At 44.7% G+C, this 21,346-nt stretch overlaps 1 protein-coding gene across 1 annotated transcript in view; it reads left to right on the plus strand.

Annotated features, from left to right (window-relative positions):
* Positions 1-21,346, plus strand: part of SELENOI (selenoprotein I) — a 74,219-nt gene that overhangs the window by 43,400 nt on the left and 9,473 nt on the right. Inside the window, exons 2-9 of the mRNA XM_038394969.2 lie at positions 6,428-6,496; positions 6,848-6,956; positions 14,298-14,372; positions 14,898-15,160; positions 16,607-16,715; positions 18,176-18,224; positions 19,436-19,616; positions 20,543-20,725. Of these exons, the coding sequence (XP_038250897.1) occupies positions 6,428-6,496; positions 6,848-6,956; positions 14,298-14,372; positions 14,898-15,160; positions 16,607-16,715; positions 18,176-18,224; positions 19,436-19,616; positions 20,543-20,725 (1,038 nt within the window). The remainder of the gene's footprint in view (positions 1-6,427; positions 6,497-6,847; positions 6,957-14,297; positions 14,373-14,897; positions 15,161-16,606; positions 16,716-18,175; positions 18,225-19,435; positions 19,617-20,542; positions 20,726-21,346) is intronic.

Genomic DNA, 21,346 nt, shown 5'->3' on the forward strand with positions numbered 1-21,346 from the left:
ATCTTTGTCGCTCACCTCTGGGTCCTTTCCAGTTTCTTCACATCCTTTCTATACAGCGGTCACCCAAATTGGACATAGTACTTCAGCTAAGGCCTAATCAGCATCAAGCAGAGTGGTGCTATTACCACCCATAACTTGCATGCGATGCCTCTGTTCATACAACTGTGTATGCTTTTTTTGCAACAGCATTGTATTGCTGATTCATGTTGAGGTTGTGGTCGACAACTCCCAGATCCATTTCAGCAGTGCTGCTGCCAAGCCAGTTATTCCCCATTCTGTATTTGTCTTTTGGTTTTTCTTCATTAAGTGTACCACCATACATTTGTCTTTGCTGAATTTCATTTTGTTGTCTATAGCCCAGTTCTCCAACTTGTCAAGATCCCTCAGAATTTTAGCTCTAGCATCCAAAGTGTTGGCAACTCCCCGTAGCTTTGTGTCATCTGCTCTCTAGTCCTACATGCAGGTCATTAATAAATAACACTAGACCCAGAACAGATCCTTGTGGAACCCAACTTGAGACCTCCCTCCAATCTGACATTGTTCCATTAATAGTTACTTTGTTTGTTTACTTTGTTACTACTTAATGGTAGTTCTGCTGAGCCTGTATTTCTCCAGCTTACCTATCAGAATGTCATGTGGGACTGTGTCAAAAGTCTGGCTGAAGTCCAGGTATATTATATCCGCCACATTCCCCCATCCACCAAACCAGTTACCCTGTCAGAGAAGGAAATCAAGCTGGTTTGGCATGATTTGTTCATAGTAGATCCATACAGGCTAGTTATCACCCTTCATCCTCCAGGTATTTGCAAATTTAATGATATATATGTTGCTCTAGTAGCTTCCCAGCTGTCGAGCTCAGGCTGACTGGTCTGTACTTCCCTGGCTCCTCCTTTTTCTCTTTTTAAAGATGGGCACCATGTTAGCCCATCTCCAGTATTCCGGGGCCTCACCTGCATGTAAGAGAGGCCATACTGGGTCAGACCAAAAGTCCATCTAGCCCACTATCCTGTCTTCCAACAGTGGCCGATGCCAGGTGCCCCAGAGGGAATGAACTGAACAGGGAATCATCAAGTGATCTATCCCCTGTCACCCATTCCCAGCTTCTGGCAAACTGAGGCTAGGGACACCATCCCTGCCCATCCTGGCTAATAGCTATTGATGGACCTATCCTCCATGAACTTATCTAGTTCTTTTTTTGAACGCTGTTATAGTCTTGGCCTTCACAACATCCTCTGGCAAAGAGTTCCACAAGTTGACCGTGCATTGTGTGAAGAAATACTTCCTTTTATTTGTTTTAAACTTGCTGCCTATTAATTTCATTTGGTGACCCCCTACCTAGTTCTTGTGATAATGGGAAGGAGTAAATAATGCTTCTTTATTTATTTTCCTACACCAGTCATGATTTATAGATGTCTCTCCTATCCCCCCCCTTAATAGTCTCTTTTCCGAGCTGAAAAGTCCCAGTCTTATTAATCTCTCTATGTGGAAGCTGTTCCAGACCCCTCATCATTTTTGTGGCCCTTTTCTGAACCTTTTCCAATTCCAATATCTCTTTTTTGAGATGGGGCGACCACATCTGCACACAGTATTCAAGATGTGGGCGTACCATGGATTTAGGCAATATGCAGTGTTCCTTCTAATTTTTCCCATCCATGTGCGGAATGAATTTTATGTGCACCAATATGGAGGTGATGTGTGACACATCACCTTCGTATTGTTGCACATAACAAAATTCATGTGGTGGGGGGTGGTGACGGAGCTCAGGGCTAGGGCAGAAGGTTGGGGTGCAGGGATGTGAGTGCTCCGGCTGGGGTTGTGAGTTCTGGGGTGGGGCTGGAGATGTGGGGCTGGGGCAGAGAGTTGGGGTGCAGGGGTGTGAAGGCCCCAGCTGGGGGTGTGGGCTCTGGGGTGGGGCCAGGGATGAGGGGCTCAGGGCTGGGGCAGAGGGTTGTGTTATCAGATTTGCCCATTACTTTGGGATATGCTCCTTTATTAGGGTTACTGTTCCGGGGGAGGAGGGGGGCTGCTCTGTACTTCTATCCATGTACTGCTTGTGTCACTTGGGCTCTCACATGGAGCTCAGTTTCTCCCTTCTGCAAGTTACCTCCCAATGGAGCTATCCTGCAGGACCAAGGTTCCCCAGGGCTAGGTTCCTCCAGCCCCAGAATCAGACACATATACACACACATTAATAGAGCATGTCTGAGAGGACCGGGTTAATCAGCACTCCCAAGCTGACCCCTTATATGTCCCTGGACTCAGCAGACTGAATTGAAAAGCACTTCCAAGCTGTCACCCTCATACGTCCTAGGTTCAGCACATCCCTATCCCCACCTTCATGTTACAATTGTTCTGCTAGTAACCCACTTGATGAGCAAACACCACAGGATTTTTGGGTGCTGCAGGGATCTTTGCTTGGGTACAAGGAGCATAGCTGCAGAGCAAATGGGGAAGCCAAAAAACACCCATGGGTTGGGGGGGAGAGAGAAGCAACCAGCTTAACCATTAAAGTTATTTATTGCCAAGTAAACCATACAAGGGGAGCCAAACAAACAAAACAGTTAAATTTAAGTTTGATTTAATATTATGATCACACAAGTCAGGGTCGGAAGGCTATACCTAGAGAGAGAGAGGAATTCTCACCACTCCATGAAGCTTGAATCGATCGGGTTCCCAGGTGGTGGTGGTGGTTGAGGGTCTGGAGTGCTGGAGACAGGCAGAACCCCCAATATGATCAGTCAGGAGAAGATGAAGTCCCAATGCAACTGATCTAGATTTTGGATCCAGGCATCAGAGCACTTACTTGAGCATGGGTAGGGGTTTTTGTAGAGAAAGAACAATGGTTCAAGGGAGAACACTAGATTAGTTCGTGGGTAAACTGATGGCTCAAGGGAGTATACCAAAACTGTTTTGTTCAAGCTAGACAATGGGAGCTGATCATTCCTGGCTATGGGAGGTGTTCCTTCTAGGGAGCTCACAATGCAATTAGGCAGCTTCAGTATTTTGGATACCAATAAAGGATTTATTACTAGAATTGATCTGATAACTACTGAGCTAGGGTGTGCAGGCGTGGGTTCATTAACCTTTGGAGCAGAGATTCCCCATCGTACAGTGCTTTTCTGGTCCCAGAGTTCAGTGCGGTTCTTGCCTTGGAATCTCTGTTCTCCATTCTGTATGCTAATGGAGATGCCTTCTTGTCCCATCTTTGATGCAGATTAGGCTAAGGGAGTTTCCTTAATCCTGTCACCCTTGTCCTGAGGGGTTTAGGTGTGTCTTCCACTGCCTTTTCATTGATTTTTTTTTTTTTATTTTTTTTATTTTTTTTTTGTAAAATGCTCTTCTGATTGGTTTTGGTTCAAGCAGCAGGTAGGGGAGGTCTTTTGTGAGTCAGACGGGCTGGATACAGTGCCCTGGTTCCCCAAGAACACACAGTTGATAGGTAGCAGTTGAGTACAGGGGGTGTGGGCTCTGAGGTGGGGCCAGGGATGAGGGGCTCAGGTCTTGGGCAGAGGATTGGGTGCAGGGGGTGAGGGCTCCAGCTGAGGGTGTGGGCTCTGGTGTGGGCTCAGGGCTGGGACAGAGGATTGGGTGCAGGGGTGAGGGCTCTAGCTGGTGGTGCGGGCTCTGGGGTGGGGTCGGGGATGAGGTTGGGGGTGCAGGAGGGTGCTCCGGGGCTATGGCGGGAAGAGAGGACTCTCTCCCACTTGCTCTCCCTGCAGCAGCACCTGGGCTGTGGTGGAGAGGCGCCTCTCCCTGCTGCTGCGGGAGCTCTGGGGCTGCAGGATAGGCGCCTCTCCCCCAGCCCCAGCAGGTCCAGGCTGGGTCTGGCCAGGCTGCTGCAACCGCACCTTGGGCAGGGCTGCACAGCCCTGGTCGCGGCTAGGTCTGGGCCGCCCTGGGTTCATGCCACCCCACCCTGGCCGCATCTGGGTCTAGGCTGCTCCAGGGTCAGGCCACACTGCGCCGGCAGTTCCAGGCGCCCCGGCCGCGGCAGTTCCAGGCGCCCCGGCCGCGGCAGTTCCAGGCGCCCCGGCCGCGGCAGTTCCAGGCGCCCCGGCCGCGGCACTGCATAGGCTGCTGTGCGGCCGTGCTGTTACCTGCACACATTAGGGTACCCCACCTTTTCCCAGTCTGTAGGGCTCCAGGTGAAAAGCACCTACCCTTACCCAATTCGTAGGGCTAAGGGCCACACATACAAATTTATAGGGCTTAGGGTGTAACTAACCTGGTCAATTTAAGTACCTACACCCTTTTCCAATACGTAGGGCTCCGGGTGTATACTACTTGAGGGTGTTCAGGACCTTTTTACCAGTGAAAGAGCCTTACACAGTAATATACTACGTAACCTCTATTTATTATCACTCACCAAAAACAGACCGCACATGCTACACATACAGTGCTCACCACTCCCAATAAGACAGATGAACTTTTCTTGATGACCTGTCAGGATCAGGTCCGTCTGGGGGACTCCAGTTTCTGCACGGTGTCATTGGCAGAGTGTTGAGGTCTGGCCGCTCTGATCTTTGGGGCTGTGTCCTGGAGTTGGTTCCCAAAGAACTTCCTTTTGGACCCCAGTTTATATAGAGAAATTTGAGTTCTTTGTAGCTGTACCTTAACCAATCATTACACTAAAATTTTACTCACCAATCCTATCCCACCACTGTAATTAATTTACACCTAGCAAAATTAATTATATAACAGACAGAAACAATTAAAGAACCAGACAGAGACCATACGGATAAACAATAGGGAAGTGGGGACCATAATGACAAAACAATAAAGAAATGAGGTTTTCACAAGCACAACTATTGATAAGTGGTTTCTTGTCAGACAGAATGCCATCAAACCAAGTTTTCTTTAACCATCTTAAGATCTGTTTCTTTATCTGGTGATCGTTTGTGCCATTAGGATGGGGTCTCCTTCTCAACAGCCTGATATTACATTGTTTTAATGTAATTTAGATGGAATGTGAGGATGTGACTTTCTGCTACTCCGCTAATGGCTGCTGCTCGGCTGTTTTTTTTTTTTTTTTTTTTCCCCCCCCATCTGGCTGCAGACGAAGGCCTTAGGCTTTAGGCCTTACAATATGGTTGCAGACAAAGGCTTTATCCTTACAGTGCAGCTTATAGGGAACTTAGGCAACATGATATTTTCTGTCTCATTATCTATCCCTTTCTTAATCATTGCAAACATTCTGTTCACATTTTTGGCTGCCGCTGCACATTGATTGGATGTTTTCAGAGAACTATTCACAATGATGCCAAGATCTCCTCCTTGAGTAGTAACAGTTAACTTGGACCCCCATCATTTTATATATATAGTTGGGATTGCTTTCCAGTATGCATTTCTTTGCATTTATCAGCATTGAATTTCATCTGTCATTTTGTTGCCCAGTCACCCAGTTTTGAGAGATCCTTTTGCAGCTCTTCACAGTCTGCTTCGGACTTAACTGTCCCCATTCTGAAAACTGACCATTTATTCCTACCCTTTGTTTCCTATCTTTTAACCAATTACGGACCAATGAGAGGGCCTTCCCTCTTATCCCATGACAGCTTACTTTGCTTAAGAGCCTTTGTTGAGGGACCTTGTCAAAGGCTTTCTGAACATCTAAGTACACTATCCACTGGATCACCCTTGTCCACATGCTTGTTGACCCCTTCAAAGAATTCTAGTAGACTGGTGAGGCATGATTTCCCTTTACAAAAGCCATGTTGACTCTTCCCTACAAATCATGTTCATCTGTGTGTCTGATAAGTCTGTTCTTTACTATAGTTTGAACCAGTTTGCCCAGTACTGAAGTACTGGGACTGTCATCCATGAGTTTGCAAATATTATTGCCAGTGGCTTCAAGATTTCTTCAGCTAATTCCTTCTGCACCTTGGGATGAATAGCATCAGGGCCTGCTGACTTGATTTCATTTAAGTTAGTTAAAGGAAATCTGACTTGTTCTGTACTTATTCTGATCTGCATCCCTTCCCCTTTATTGTCTATGCCGCTAGTTGTCTGGTCACATTATTTTTCTTGTTATATTCATGGGGTTATTTTGCAAAGGCATCTTTAGGGGCCAGAGGGGTTGAGTTTTTAAATATAAATTCAATAGTCAGACTTTTCCTGAAATATGACAATTTCAGGGCTGGAGTTCCATGAGCATGGAGACTGCAGTGATCCCAGCAAAGGTGGCAGAATTTGCTTCAGATTTTCCCATTATTTTTAAAACGTTAGTTTCCCTGCTCTATAGGAAAGTATGACTTGCTTCTCGGGTATGACATACGGTGACTTGTTATCTGACACGCAGCACAGTGAAAACCCCAGAACCAGGGGATACTTGATCTCTTTGAGATAATTTGATATTGTGTCTAGTCGGTATGTTTATAGGAGACCTGCTGGAGCATTCATTTAACCGTATTTCTCTTCTTCTCCTTCACAGTACAGTGCGGTGGACAGCAATCCTCTCTCTCTCTATGTTATGCACCCGTTCTGGAATACTGTTGTGAAGGTGAGAATTCCTGCTGGTCATGTGGTTCTGGGCTGGAAGTGGAAGTGCTAATTTTTTATCATGGCATAATCTCTTAGGACTGCCTTTTGGTTGAAACAAACTCTGCTTTGTTAATTCCATGACAAATGCCAACCTTCGTCCTTCAAGAAGGACAATAACTGTGGGCACGATTGCATATTGCATAGCCGTCTAAAATTTTATGCTGCAGAATCATAAATGTCAAAAGTCTCTTATCACTATCTAACACCAGTAAGCCATAACCTCCTCTCTGATGTAGTTAAAAGCAATGTGTAGTGCCTATTGCGTGCGCTAATGTGATTCTTTGTGTGTATTTTTGCCGCTTTCCCATAGATTTTCCCTACATGGTTGGCTCCAAATCTGATAACATTTTCTGGCTTCCTGTTGCTTGTCTTCAACTTCTTCCTCATGGCATACTTTGACCCTGATTTTTATGCTTCCGGTAAGACTGCTTTTTTTTTTTTTTTTAAGTGTACGTTTTAGAGCATGTGAGTAATAAAAGATCTGATACTTATGTCTTTCTATACCATAGTTTTGCAATTTCATGTGCTGACTGATATGGCTTGCTTATCTACTGCTCTGGAGTGTTCTTTGGTTTTGAAATATCAATGTGGCAAGAAGTCAAGGACCGAAATCGCTGGGTTATACTACAGTAATGCAGCCAAAATGTGGCTCATTCCTTCCAGTTGTTTTGTGAGGGGGAATAGTCAATGTTAAAACCAAACCCCAAAATTTAAGAGTTCTTTGTACCTTTTAAAGTCAAGATGAACTTTGACACACACACAGTCAAAAAAATATAAAACAACCCAAACAAACCCCCTTATGCTACTTATAGCCTTGAGGAAGAACAATAATACATTTGGGTACCAATAACTGATGATGTAACCTGTCTTGCTGATAAAATACCAATTTTAGGTTACTGGCCTGCTTGTCTTTGTCCAGTTTATTTATTTTTACAGTGCTGTGTGTGCACCAGTGTTATATAACTAATCGTGTTCCTTAAAAAGGTAAAATTTGCCCCGGTACCTGTTTTTTGTTGAATTTAGAGTAATCTAAATTGGATTTAAATACTCCCAAATGCTACATGTGTGTACCTTTTATCTCCCTCTTCTGATGAATGACTGTTCAGTCTTTTCACAGTCTTACAGTCCTCCTTGTCATCATGATGAAGGATGGGCAAGCAGACTTTATATCTGGGCTAGTAAATTTATATGGCAGTCTTGCAAGGCTGTTTTGACATTAAGGGCTGATCTGCATTGAAAACTTGCATCAACATAGGTACATATCTCAGGGGTGTGAAAAATCCACACCTCTGGAGAAACGTAGCTATTCTGACTTAACCCCTGGTGTAGAAGGGGCCAGGCTGATGGAAGGAAGAATTCTTCCCTTGATCTAGCTACCGCCTCTTGGGGAGATGGCTTAACTACAGCAAGAGGACAACTCTCTCCCATCGTAGTATTGAGCATCTACACTGGAGTGCTGCAGTGGCACAGCTGCTGCGCTCTGACGTGTAGACCTATTCACCGTTTCTTTTGTCTGCATTTGTTCGAGAGAATCTAAAATGATTTGCTTTCTGGAAGTCTTTGTAGTATACCCCATAATCTCTACAGCGGGGCTTGCCTGTGTCTGTTTGGCATCCCCATGTTGGAATGGCTCTTCCTAAACATCTGACTGAATACTTGATGAGAGAAAAGGCATAAGAAAGGAATAAGAAGATCTGTTACCAAAAAAAAAAAAAAAGGAAGAAGTTTGGCCCTTTATTACTTGCCCTTGCATCTTTGTCTTGTCATAGATCTGGATGTTGGCTCTAAAGCTGTGCAAATAATGAGGCTTAACAAACTGTGTTCTTCTGGGCACTTTTGTAACTTTAATAGTGTTTGAAGACACAGAACTGAAGGCTATGAGAATCTCCCTTTTGAAGGATGTGCAATCTCCCTTGAAGTGTTCTTGTCTTCCTATCCTGCAACAACCTGATTCTCCATTGCCTTGCACCTGGCTTAAGTAAGTGTAAAATGCTACCATTTTGATTTGGTGGCAGTGTTTTGCATCCGCATTATACTAGTGTAAATGACTAGACATGTGCAGGGTCAGAGAATTGGACCCTGAACTAATACTGAACATTATTCATCTGAGGTCTAATTTGTGTTCCCAATTACATGCCATCATAATCCCTGCTCATGGCTAATCTCGTGTAAAGACAAAACGAGATGTCTCTTATTGACAGCAAATGTAATGTCTCTTCAGATTGTGTTTCACGTGTCAGCTAGCTAGGATCTTGTTGGAAAAAGCAATAGCTGTAATGGGTCAATCACCAAAATCCAGCTGGAGATCTGAGAAGCGTGAGTGAAGCTGCAATTATTAGCAGCTGAGAGGGAATTCTGCGCATTTTGTTCCTTGGAGCAACTGGCAAATTTCATTAGCAAGAATACTTCTCTGTGCTGTAGTAATCATATACTGCCCTGGAAAGCTACAAATTTAAAAATGAATAACTCTTTTAAGATGTGGGCGCAATTCCCTGTATCAACATTTGTCCAATCGCAAGTTCATGTTGGCTTCTTATGCGGGGAAGATACATTGTGGTGTCCTCCACCTAGGAGACCTAGTTATGTCAAGCTGCTGACTACCCAAAAGGGCTTGGGGGCACAAAGGGCTGAACTAGCCTTTCATCTTGAAGACCTGTACAAATGTTTGTGTGGTTTGCAAGTGAAATGAGCTCAGTGATCTCATCCCACTCCACAGAATTCTATTAACATTAGTGCTGTACCATTATTCTGTCCCCAGTAGGGAATCAGCTGAATTTCAGAAAGGTCTGTTACTCGCCAAATAACTTCTCTAACACTGGATTGCTAGGAGGAGGCGGTGACACAGCGTGGTACCTTTGGCATGCCCTTCATCTTTCCTCTTCCCAATGGATAGTTGTGACCGTAGGCAAAAGAAGGTCTGCTTCCTTCTGGTCCCCTCTTCCAGCACTGCCCTCACTGCTCCCCTTTGTCTAATGGACTTCTGTCTCAGACCTTCCTGCTTCCGTCATTGCAGTTTCCTTTCTCCCTCAGACACTGAAGTCATGAAACGTGGCAGGTTTGTCTCATTCCTCGGTCTTATGATCTGTTTTTCATAGTACCCGTGAATCATACAATCAGATGGAGAAGCCCCATCAGATCGTCCCATCCATCTCCCTGCCAGAGCAGGCTTGTCCTCTGCAGGACGTTCTCAAAGTGTACAGGCCTAAAGTTCCAAAGGATGGGGCTTGCATCATCTCACTTGAGAAACTAGTGCATCGCCTGGGCGTGATTCTTCTGACTGGATCTTGAGCCCTGTGCTGCGACAGGCAGAACACCCCACAATCCAACCCTCTGGTCTGTAAGAGCAGTAGAAGTAGGTCAGGGTGCGAACCCACCAGGGGAAAGTTCTCGAGTTCCAAAGCTTCATCTCAGATTTATTTTCAGGATTTCATCAACTGCCATGACCAGTGAGGGAGGGAAGAAAGACTGCTTTGAAGCTTCAAGCAATGTGTATATGGCAGGACATGGTCTGTTGTAGATGACCAGATACACTGTCTCTTCTGCCTGGGCAACAGACATGCTAATGCTCTCAGCATATGTCCTTCCTGAATGGGTTTTTCCTTTAAATTACTCCAGGCCGGCAATAGGCCAGATTTATAGGGAAGGGTCTAAGTCAACTCCTGGATCATGTTGTTGAACTTCTCCTAACACCTTTCTTATGTCTGTTTGTTTGGTAATGAAGTTCCTATAACTGATTTGCTGTACTGATTTGCCACTATCAACAAACTGTGCCTCTTAATACAAACAAACAAACAACTCTCAGCAAAAGAACTGCCAGAATATAGGTCTCTAAGACCAGAGTGTATAAATACACTTCTAGTTTTTTAGAAACTGATTAGTCATTTTATTAGTCATTCTTGACAGAATCGGTATAATTTCCAAAATATCATTGGATAAAAAATGGAAAGAACACTTATGACTAATGGCTTTGCATTGCAATTCCCACAAAACAGATATTTGATCTGCAGTGTTTTTTCTCATAATATGCGGCAATAGCAAGTTTAAATTGGAGAAAAATAATATCTGTTAAGTTCACTATTCGTGTTAATATCCTGCTGAAATGAATGTTTAAATGTTTACTGTATCTGATATTTAGCTTCAATCAAATGGTATTTGCAGGTATTTGGCCAAATACTAATAATATTTGGTACTTGTATATTGCTTTACATATTCAGAATACTTTTTGGATATTAATCACCAAATTACAGGGACAAAGAGACAATGGTAGCAGGGACCTAACTTATTCAGGAAGTGGTATATTGCTGCAGACAGAAGAATCAGGTGGATGGGGAAGGTGGTGTGGGTACCCCTACAACTTTATCTCAGATTTCATCTCTCCTGTCCTCGAAACCATGGCCAAAAACCATGACCTGCAGGTGGAAGGCTGGTTGCCACCTCAGCTGTCTGCCTAGCACATGTATAAAGCCAAATGCCAGCCTGAGTTGGTGGTGTCGGTCAGGATTTAGGTGCACTGGCACAATGAGCTGTATATGATAAACTTACACTAAGCTTGCTTCTAACTCTTGGTTTTCATCAGTGGCACTGGAGGAGGTTGGGCATCGCTTGAGGTCTAAATAACCAGAGGGTAAAATTCTGGCCCTATTGAAGGCAATGGCAAAGCTTCCATTGACTTCTTTTACCAAGGCTTCACCCAGAATTTTTAGGGGAAATGGGCACAACCTACTTGGGACAACATTCTTCCACACCATGCCCTACTCTAGCTGTGGACTCTGGAGAGCATTGTGCTCCCTATGGAGTAACATTTCATGTTGCAGGCTTGACTGTTTAACAAGTTCTTAGAGATTAATGACCATAACTGCAACCGCTTGATCATCTTACTGCTTAGAAGGTGTCAGTCTTGTGTCCCCAGTTTGGGGTGGGGAGAAAGGGTATACTTAAAGTGTAATCTCTGTTCATCCAGCAATTAAACTATTTACAGGAAGCAGACTTTAAAATGCTCTTGTTATGGTACCCCTAGAAAAAGTGTCCAGCATGTTTTAGGGCTGAGACTCATGGGGTAAGGTCGTCTCGGGTTCAAATCCACGGTTCGTTGTCTGACCGCAGAGAGACAGGCAACACCAGCAAGGTCTGAACACAAGCTCTTTATGGAAGAGTGCACACAACAATAGAGAGCAGCCCGTCTCCAAGGAGAACCAGCTGCTCTCTATATTGTTGTGTGCACTCTTCCATAAAGAGCTTGTGTTCGGATCTTGCTGGTGTTGCCTGTCTCTCTGCGGTCAGACAACGAACCGTGCTGTCTGGGGTTCAAGTCCTCGACAAGGTGAAGATTTTGTAATGGGTATTTTTAGTAGAAGTCATGGACAGGTCACAGGCAATAAACACAAATTCACAGAAGTCCGTGACCTGTCCCTGGCTTTTACTAAATACCTGGGAAAGGTTCTAACAGGGATGCCAGCTGCTGCTCCCGCCCTGCCACTGTTCCTGCAGCAAGGGCCGACCAGAGCTGCTCCAGCCCAGCATCTTGGGGGTTGCTCTGGTGGGGGCTGAAACCAAAGAAGTCATGGAGTTCCATTAAAGTCAGAATCTGACACAATCCTATCCTTACTCAAGGGGTTTTGAAAAGTCCTTATTGGTCCTCTGCCATCATTACTGGTCCTCTGTCCTTAATGGTCCTGTGTCATCATAGTGAGGAGGGATAGTTCAGTGGTTTGAGCATTGGCCTGCTAAACCTAGGGTTGTGAGTTCAATCCTTGAGTGGGCCATTTAGGGATCTGAGGCAAAAAAATATTGGGGATTGGTCCTGCTTTGAGCAGGGGGTTGGACTAGATGACCTCCTGAGGTCCCTTCCAGCCCTGATATTCTATGATTTCGGCTGGGGAAAAGATAAAGTGAAAGTATGGAAAAGCGTGCCTGGTGTAGAGGATATATATTGTCTGTCAATGACCCCATATGTATGAACAACCTGCCTACCTTTAGTTCCTAGATGTATACATTTACAATACGGTTAAATATAAATGTATACATCTAGGAACAAAGAATATAGGCCATACTTACAGGATGGGAGACTCTCTATCCCTGGAAGCAATGATTCTGAAAAAATATTGGGGGGGTTGTGCTGGATAATCCACTGAATATGAGCTCCCACTGTGACACTGTGGCCAAAAGACCCTGGGATGCATAAACGGGAATCTTGAGTTACAGCAGAGAGGTTATTTTAGCTCTGTATTTGGCACTGGTGTGACTGCTACTGGAATACTGTGTCCAGTTCTGGTATCCACAGTTCAAGAAGGATGTTGATTGATTAAAGAGGGTTCAGAGAAGACCCATGAGAATGATTAAAGAATTGGAAAAGCTGCCTTATAAGGATAGACTCAAGGAGCTCAATCTAGTGGACAAAGAGAAAGTTAAGGGGCAACTTGATTAGTCTATGAGTATCTACATGGGGAACAAATATTTTAATCCTGGGCTCTTCAGTCTAGCAGAGAAATGTCTAACACGATCCAATGGCTGGAAGTTGAAGCTACACAAATTCAGACTGGAAATAAGGCCTAATTTTGTAACAGTGAGAGTAATTAACCATTAGAACAGTTTACCAAGAGCTGTGGTGAATTCTCACTGGCAATTTTTAAGTCAAGATTGGATCTTTTTCTAAAAGCTCTGCTCTAGGAATTATTTTGGGGCAGTTCTCTGGCCTGTGTTATACAGGAGGTCAGACTAGGTGACCACAATGCTTCCTTCTAGCCTTGGAACCTATGAATCAGTGCATCCCCGCTGTTTTCACGCAGTCCCGTCTCAGAATAGAATCATGCTTTGCAGCTGTTTTTGCTCAATTTTGTCATCCGTAAGTAAGCAGTTGGGAACTTCTATCTTTGCCCACCTCTGTTTCCATGACAGCAAAGCATCCTCGCTTTCAGTGACAGGATCGTGATTCCATGGCATGCAGCTCATGAACTCACCTCACCCTCTCCTGTCATCGCTCTCAACTCCTGTGACTGCAACCTGCTACAAAATAAATGCGTTAAAAATGAAAGCTCCCCCATGTGGAGACGGAATTTCATCTTGCCCACAACGGTTTTCTCACAGCACAAAGATCTGGAACTCTTGCTCTCTGTCCCCCATAAGGGTGAATGTGGTAGGGTGCAGAGGGCAACAAAGCCATCCTAGCAGTGAAATCCAGGATCATGGTGTACTGTAACTAGGTACTTTAAGTATCAGAGGGGTAGCCATGTTAGTCAACTTTAAAGTTAGGTACTTTAACTTTCATCCCAGGAAATGCAGATCTATCTAATTACAATCTAGAATGTATCCTGAGTTCTAAAGTCTTCAGCTTAAAATAGTGCATGAGTAAAAATTTCAAAAGTGCCTAAGTTCCATTGAAAATGTTGTTGCATGTTTTAGGGTATGAGGAAAGGAGGCAGATGCTGTATTTGAGTGTGTGAAACTTGTGTGTGCCCAGATCTTTGACAAATTCAGCAAAAAGTGTGATCTTCAGGATTTACTGGATGCCTTGCAGAAAGAAGCATAAGATAATGCTGGTAGGAACTGAGCAGGTGAAGGCTGATGTGATGCATCTCCTTTGGTAGTACAAACACGTTGAGAGAATTTAAAGGAGCCTTCTCATGACAATGAGATGACCCACAGATTTGGATGGAAACTTTTTTTCCAATTAATTGCTAAACCAATTCTTGTTGAAAGCATCTCTTGTACCAAAGCATAACCTGCTGATGTGTCTGTACTCATCTTCTTTCCAATCTCGGCAGCACCTGATCATGAGCATGTTCCAAATCGAGTCTGGGTCATGGTGGGTCTCCTCAACTTCGTGGCATATACGCTTGGTAAGACTTAAGATTCTCATGATGTCTTGGATTTCTAATGTGCCTATCATCACAGTGACTTTAATTAGTCAAGTGAACTGTTGTCAGAGTTCTGTTTCCCAACCCCTTCCCTTCCGCTCCCCCCCAAAGAAATAAAACTCTGATTCTGGGTAACTCCTCGGTTCCCTGCCACCCCTAGCTCTGGGATGTTGTGAATGACCTCTCGCTGGCTGAGATGCCTCTAGAAACTGCCACTTGTTCCAGGGAGGAACATAAAAGTAGATGTCTCTTCCTATCAGAACTGACTTTATGGGGTTACTTGTGAAATATTGAATGCAGATTGCTGTTAAATATTTAACATAGACTCTTCTTAAGGTTTTTGTTTTTTATTTATTTATTCAATCTGTGCACCCCCAGGGACAGTGCTGGATCCTGAAGCTGGTTGCTGACTTCTAAGCAGTGCACACATTATCTGGCTGCTGCAGAGGAGTCTCTCGCTTTGCATGGGGATGTTTAACTTTGCCTCTCTGTGCGCTTCCCTTCCAGATGGTGTTGATGGGAAGCAAGCGCGCCGAACGAACTCCAGCACACCCTTGGGGGAGCTCTTTGACCATGGCCTGGACAGCTGGGCCTGCATGTTCTTCGTAGTGACAGTTTACTCCACCTTTGGGCGGGGATCCAATGGTGTCAGCGTCTTCGTTCTCTATCTGCTCTTATGGGTGGTTTTGTTTTCCTTCATCCTCTCCCATTGGGAGAAATATAACACAGGGATTCTCTTCCTGCCCTGGGGATATGACATCAGCCAGGTGGTAAGTAGCCCTTCTGCCTCTTGATTTCAAAATACTAATTTAGAAAATAGTAGGCAAGCTTTGGTGAATTGCCAGAACTATTTGTGTAGTGTGTGTAGGGGCATGTGCTGCCCTGGCATCTTTCCCTTGGTGACCTCTGTCCAGGTAGTCATAAAGTGCCCATCACCAGACCTAAACCTGACCATATTCTGACTTCTTCAGGGAGGAGAGCTTTCAGGCAGAGGACAGAGCTTGGTTGCAGGGTGCAATAGTTGGAACTGTATCATCAGTGCTGCTTTATGAAGCTCTGATTCAGCAAAGCAGACTGTTCACATGATTAAAGTCAAGTTTAATTAATCAATCAAGGAACAAGGGAGGAAGTTATAATGAAACTTTCACTGCATAATTAGATTGGGACAGATCTGATTTCTCTTCACCAGAGAGGTGATGTGTGACAAGTATCTTTGTTGCCATAGGTTTTTGCATTAGCAGGAAATGAAATGTCTTTAAAAATTGGATACTAATAATTGTTGGTTGTCCAAAACTGACTCGGCCTGATTCTGTTGTGGCACCAGTGTAACAGTACCGACTTAGTGGTTTATACTTGTGTGCAATTGAATGGGGTCCAGTGGTTGTAGAAGCGCTGATTAGCACGAGTTCAGGTATCTACTGAATCATTGTACAACACTAGAAATTCCCTTGAAAGCTGCCCCTTCTGTCAGGAAAATCATGGTTTGTCTAGTCCTTTGCAGTCAGTCATCCTCTGGCCTGTGTCTCCAGTTTCTCCTAACCTGGCACTAATCCATAGTGCATTTTCCTGATCATGCATCAAACATTTCTAAGATACCATTGTTTGGTTTGCTACAGGAGGTGGTTAGACATGGCTCTGGTGGCTGGTGCTGTTGAAGTACAACCATCCTCTGTGTTTGTGCTGGTCAATCCAGTAGTGGGGTGGGGCTGTCCCCAGGTGCATGTGCAAACCCCATTGGCTGCAGGTAGCTCACAGGGGGCAGGGCAGAGCATCACAGGCCCCTCTCTTTGCTATCCACTTTCTGGACTGGCCTTAAATCTCACGGTGACCAAGCAGCCTTTGCCTCACCCCAGGTCTCATTGACCTCCCTTTCCAGATTTGCAAAGAGGCTTCCTTGGTCACATTGCCGGAAGCAGAGGTTGGGCTGGTTCCTGACATGCAGTCAGTGTAGGAACCTGGAATGGGGGCATACGTTTGAGGCTCCAAGTAGTTTCGAAAGCTGCACTCGGGTACTGGGGTTGCATCTGACCTGGAGATACAGGCTTCCTCTTGTTTTAAAGCTAAAGCTGGGTAGTGAAAATCTGATTGGAAAGCAACGCTAGCAGCTCCTGGAGCTGCCTGGTGAGGAATGGTCACCCTCCCAAAAGCACATTTGGTCTGACCCGTCTTTTCAGCTGCTAATGCTTGTCTGCGCTCTCTCTGCATTTCCTTTTCAGACCATTTCAGTTGTCTACATAGTGACAGCGATTGTGGGAGTTGAGGCCTGGTATGCACCTTTCCTGTTTAATTTCTTATATAGAGACCTATTCACTGCAATGATTATTGGTAAGAAGCTCCATGTTGAAGCCTATTTTTAACCACCTCCACTTTACCAGTAGTCAGTGTTTCACTTTAAAAACCAGTCCACATTTGTTTATATTTTAGGCAAAGAGAAACTTAGTAAAATATCTCTGTAGAAAACTTGCCTGAACGAGTCTTGATCTAGATTGAAAGCGACAAAATGCACAGGGTCTGATGCTAGTCCCCTTGAGGTTTTGGTGAGAATTGGCTAAGTCGCCATGGGCTGCCTCTAACTTCTATACAATAGAGAAGATTGCAGCCAACTTCCTCCTTTAATGTAAACAAAGCTCCAGGAGGGGGGTGGTCCCAGCATGCAATGCTCCATGCTGCTTAGCTTAGTATGGAAGTAATACAGGCTAGGATTTGTTTCCAGTCTGCATCGTCTTACTAAACATCAAGGGTGGCTGTGAATGGCTCTGCGGCTGCAGTCTTTCCCCCCTGAGCTAGATCATAGGTCTGTACTTAGAAGCCTCAGCCTGCCTGGCCTGAGAGACTCTGGCATCCAGCTGTTGCTAGATTGGTCTGTAGTTCCCAACAGCAAGAATGAGTTGAGCCTCGAGTGTGAGAAGATGTAAATCTACAGCATTACTCTTCTCCACAGAGTTGTGTGTCAAACTTCCCCTTCACATCAGCCTGGGAGCTGAAAAGTGTTCAGGTTGGCTGGCCAGGAAGAATTAGGTAGCTTTACTGCTGTCTTGTTTTGAATGTATTTGTGGTTCACCCTTTGGGGGGGGGGAAGTAATTTGGTACCACTAGCCTTCAAAAAATGCCTTCTGAGGCAGCTTTCCTGCTGGAAGGTCATGGTCGAACTTCAGCTTTATTCTATTTAATCTCTTAGCTGCTGACCACCCTGGCAGCTTTCAAAGTGCGTTGGGGTTTCATGGAACTTTGGCCCTTCGGGGAGGTCCATGAAAGTTAGTCAAATGACTAAAGCTTTTGTTAATGGCAGTTCTCCATGTCCTAAATGGTACACATTAAATATAGGTAGTTTTGTTTGCTTCTATCCTTATAATAACCTTACTGTGTCTGAAATATGTCCTCGCATGAAAAAGTGAAACCATTGATGATGCTTTCTCTGCTGCCCACTAGGTGTCTTGTTGGGAATTATGGTCAAAATGCAGATAAATATGTTTTCACTAAAATAAATAATTATTTCCATAAATAAATGCATTTATTGGCACTTCACTAACCAAGGCAGTGCTTTTCCTGAAGAGCTGAGTCAAATATACAAATCGTGTTAGTGGCCATTAAAAAAATCTGAGCAGTAGTGGGGTGACAGTGAGTTTTAAGTAAGCCATTAGCTACTGTAATGTTGCAAATGACTGTTTAAAAAAAAAATGCATGATGGTTAGGAGACTGTCACCACCAATGCTTATAAAGGAGTTCGGGGATTGCGTTGGACTCTGAATTGCTACGCTGCCTTAACTTGGAACTTTCTCTTTCAGGGTGTGCGCTCACAGTGACTGTGCCCATGAGTTTGATTAACTTTTACAAGTAAGTTTTCCAAAAATCATGTGAACTAACTAATTCTGCAGGGTTTGAGGCACCGCATGGGATGATCCTCTTCTGCTAGGCGTTAGCCATGCAGAATACTCCAGAAGGAAGTAGGTGGAGAGCATGTTGTATTGGTGGCCCAGCACTGCCCAGGCTGTAATAGGAGGAGAGCCATGACTGGGCGTAGCTTTCTGTAAACTAGACTCCTTATAAACTTTCCTTACCTTCATTGGCAGCTTCCCAGGAGCCAAAAAGGCACTCCTGACTAAGATGGAGAAGCCGTTAAGATGCCGCCCTTACGAATGCAGTAATATGACTTGCTGTGAACACAGGTCCCTGCATGCAGGCCAAGCAGCTCAGATCAAGTGGAAGCAGTTCATTTTGGGATCTCTGGTCTCTGCTGCTGTATTAATGGCATGTCTAGCTCTATAGTCAGAGAAGAACAGGGCAACCTGGGAAGTTGCCCCTTGGGGGATTGAGTAGGGGGTAGATTCCAAAACACAATCCTCCCCGCTTTACTTATTTTAATAACAAAATCCTGCATTTCCCCTACAGATTTCCTGATTTGCAGAAGTTAACAGGTGACCCCGATAATGGCTGCTTTGAATATTGAACTAGCCATGAATTGTCTGGTGGACAAAATGAATGTTAAACACCTGGCATAAATCTGGGTGATCTGATTCTTTGATCAACCTACTCTGATGATATAGCTTCTTACTGCCTCTGCAAGAAAGAAGTTGTGCAGGAAACCTTGTCTTTCTCGTCCGAATTGTTTCCTGAACCCAGCCCAGTGTCATAGTCTGAACTCCATTTGGGAGCCCCAGTTCTCCCCTTTGTTGCCCGCTCCTTAAAAGGCTGCGTCTGAGATTGGCCAATTATTACTTCCATGTTGAAATCCATCGTCCGCTAATGCAGGGTTACCAAAGACCTGTCTGAATAAGCAACGTATAACTATTGTGGGTGCATTATTCACTGGGGTGTCTGACCTGAGACTGGCCTCTTGCCCATTGTCTCGTTCAACAGCTAAATTTCTACTGCTGGGCTCTGCCCAGCCTGTTGCATGCCTTACTCCACATCAGGAAAGGTGCCCAAGGCTAGTTGGCTACTCACCTGGATTGGAGAGCTCCCTGAGGAAGGCTTGTGCCTGCCTCTGTTAAAAGCTGTGGCTTCCGAGAGTTTGACGTCAGATTTGTGTTCCTTTTGCCTTTCAGGGCCTATAAAAGTAACACTCTGAAGCACAGGTCAATGTATGAAATCATGCTGCCGTTCTTCTCGCCAGCACTGCTGTTCATTCTGTGCATGATCTGGATCTTCATGTCACCATCAGACATCCTGGAGGTCCATCCCAGGCTCTTCTACTTTATGGTTGGAACAGCCTTCGCCAACATTTCAGTAAGAGCACTATTTCTCCGTTAAAATGCATGTGAACAGGGGGGTGGCTGATTTGAATTAACACAATGGTGAGGGCTAGCCGTTTGTCAGGCGACATTGTATGAACTATCCACTCTGCTCATGAGGTGGAAAGGCAAGTCTCAAACCCAGAATGAAAATGCCAGGAATTGTGGATTGTATTCGTTGTAAGGACAGCCACTGAAGTGGGCAGGAGAGAAACGCTGACTCCTTTAGAGGTGAAAAACGTTTCCTGTAAACCGGATCTGACTTTTCCCAAACCAGAGAAATCCCAGCATGTGCTTTTTTTTACCCCTCCCTGATACTGGATAACAATTCACTTAATTGAGTTCCTGCTCTCTCAGCTTTAACATGGTCACTTGCAAGGTTCTTGGTGAAATTGGTTCAGCTGTGTTGTCACATCTGCCTGCGTATGTGAAACCCTCCTGCCCTCATCTCCCCAAATCATGACTACTGTTAAGCCGTGTCTTGCATGACAAACAGGCCGCCGTAGTGGTGGCGTTTAGGAAGACGTGCAGCTTTATTCATAGATCTATCACTACCCTCGGACTGTGCCCAGAAGCAGGGCTTCCCGTCTTTCTCACTCTGCAGAGCTTTTTTACTAACTTTCCAGATACGATTGGTCAGAATTGGCCAGTCAACGCAAATCAATCCTTGTGATAGTCTGCTCGTGATGTGGACTTCTATGGTTATGTGCACAAGAGGAATTCATGTCAAAATGGAAACTTTCTCAATCTTTGGGAAACTTTAGAGCAGACGATTGTCCATGATTTAATAAGTATGGCTCTAGATAAGTACATGGCCCTCATTGCCGTATTCTGAGTGAGTGATTCATGGGTTACAGAGGCTCGCGTTGGAAGGAAGCCAAAGCATATATAACAAACTTTTCCCCCTCCTGCCCCCACCAGTGCCAGCTGATCGTGTGTCAGATGAGTAGTACCCGGTGCCAGCCTCTCAACTGGATGCTGCTGCCATTAGCCCTGGTCATCTTTGTGGTGATCTCTGGAGTTGCACCCCATTGGGAAAATCTTCTCCTATACCTACTGACTGCTCTCATTACCCTGGCGCACATCCACTATGGAATAGGAGTGGTAAGTTTGCCTTTGGGCTTGGGGTTTTACTGTAGCGGCTCTGCTTGTAGAATTTACTTTATTGTCCCATTGCTGTTCAGTTTTGCAGGGGGTGTTGTATTTAAACCCTGAAATATTAGGTGGAATACCTCTGATCCAAAAGCATTTGCCAGGCAGATTGAGACATTTATATAAAACATGAAAGGAAGCTAAATAGGTGGCACCTGAAAGCTCTTATTTTTGTATACCAGGAACTGACAGCCTGGCTGCAGCAGAAATTCTTCGTCATTTAAATTAAAGACTGGGTCTGATCCAAACCCTGGATCCACATCCTGTTTTAGATCACAGTTTGCAGCTTAAAACATAGGAACCACACACTGGTGAAACATGGATTTAATGCTCCCAAATTCCGGTGTAGTTACGGTTCTATTGGTCAGAAAAATGCCAAGATCAGAATGAGATCCAGAGACTGGGTTGGGCGTATCTCTAATTTTAAATAAATTATTCGGGGACTTAGCTAAGTACCATTCACTTCCTAACATTTCACCTTACTTGGAACTTATTTTCTGAGGGCTGCAGCTGCCGGTGGGTAGCACATGACTGTACACTCGAATCAATCTGACACCCTCTCCGGTAGGGAGC

The sequence above is a fragment of the Dermochelys coriacea genome, chromosome 3 (assembly GCF_009764565.3).
Source record: "Dermochelys coriacea isolate rDerCor1 chromosome 3, rDerCor1.pri.v4, whole genome shotgun sequence".
In the NCBI taxonomy this organism is placed as follows: domain Eukaryota; kingdom Metazoa; phylum Chordata; order Testudines; family Dermochelyidae; genus Dermochelys; species Dermochelys coriacea.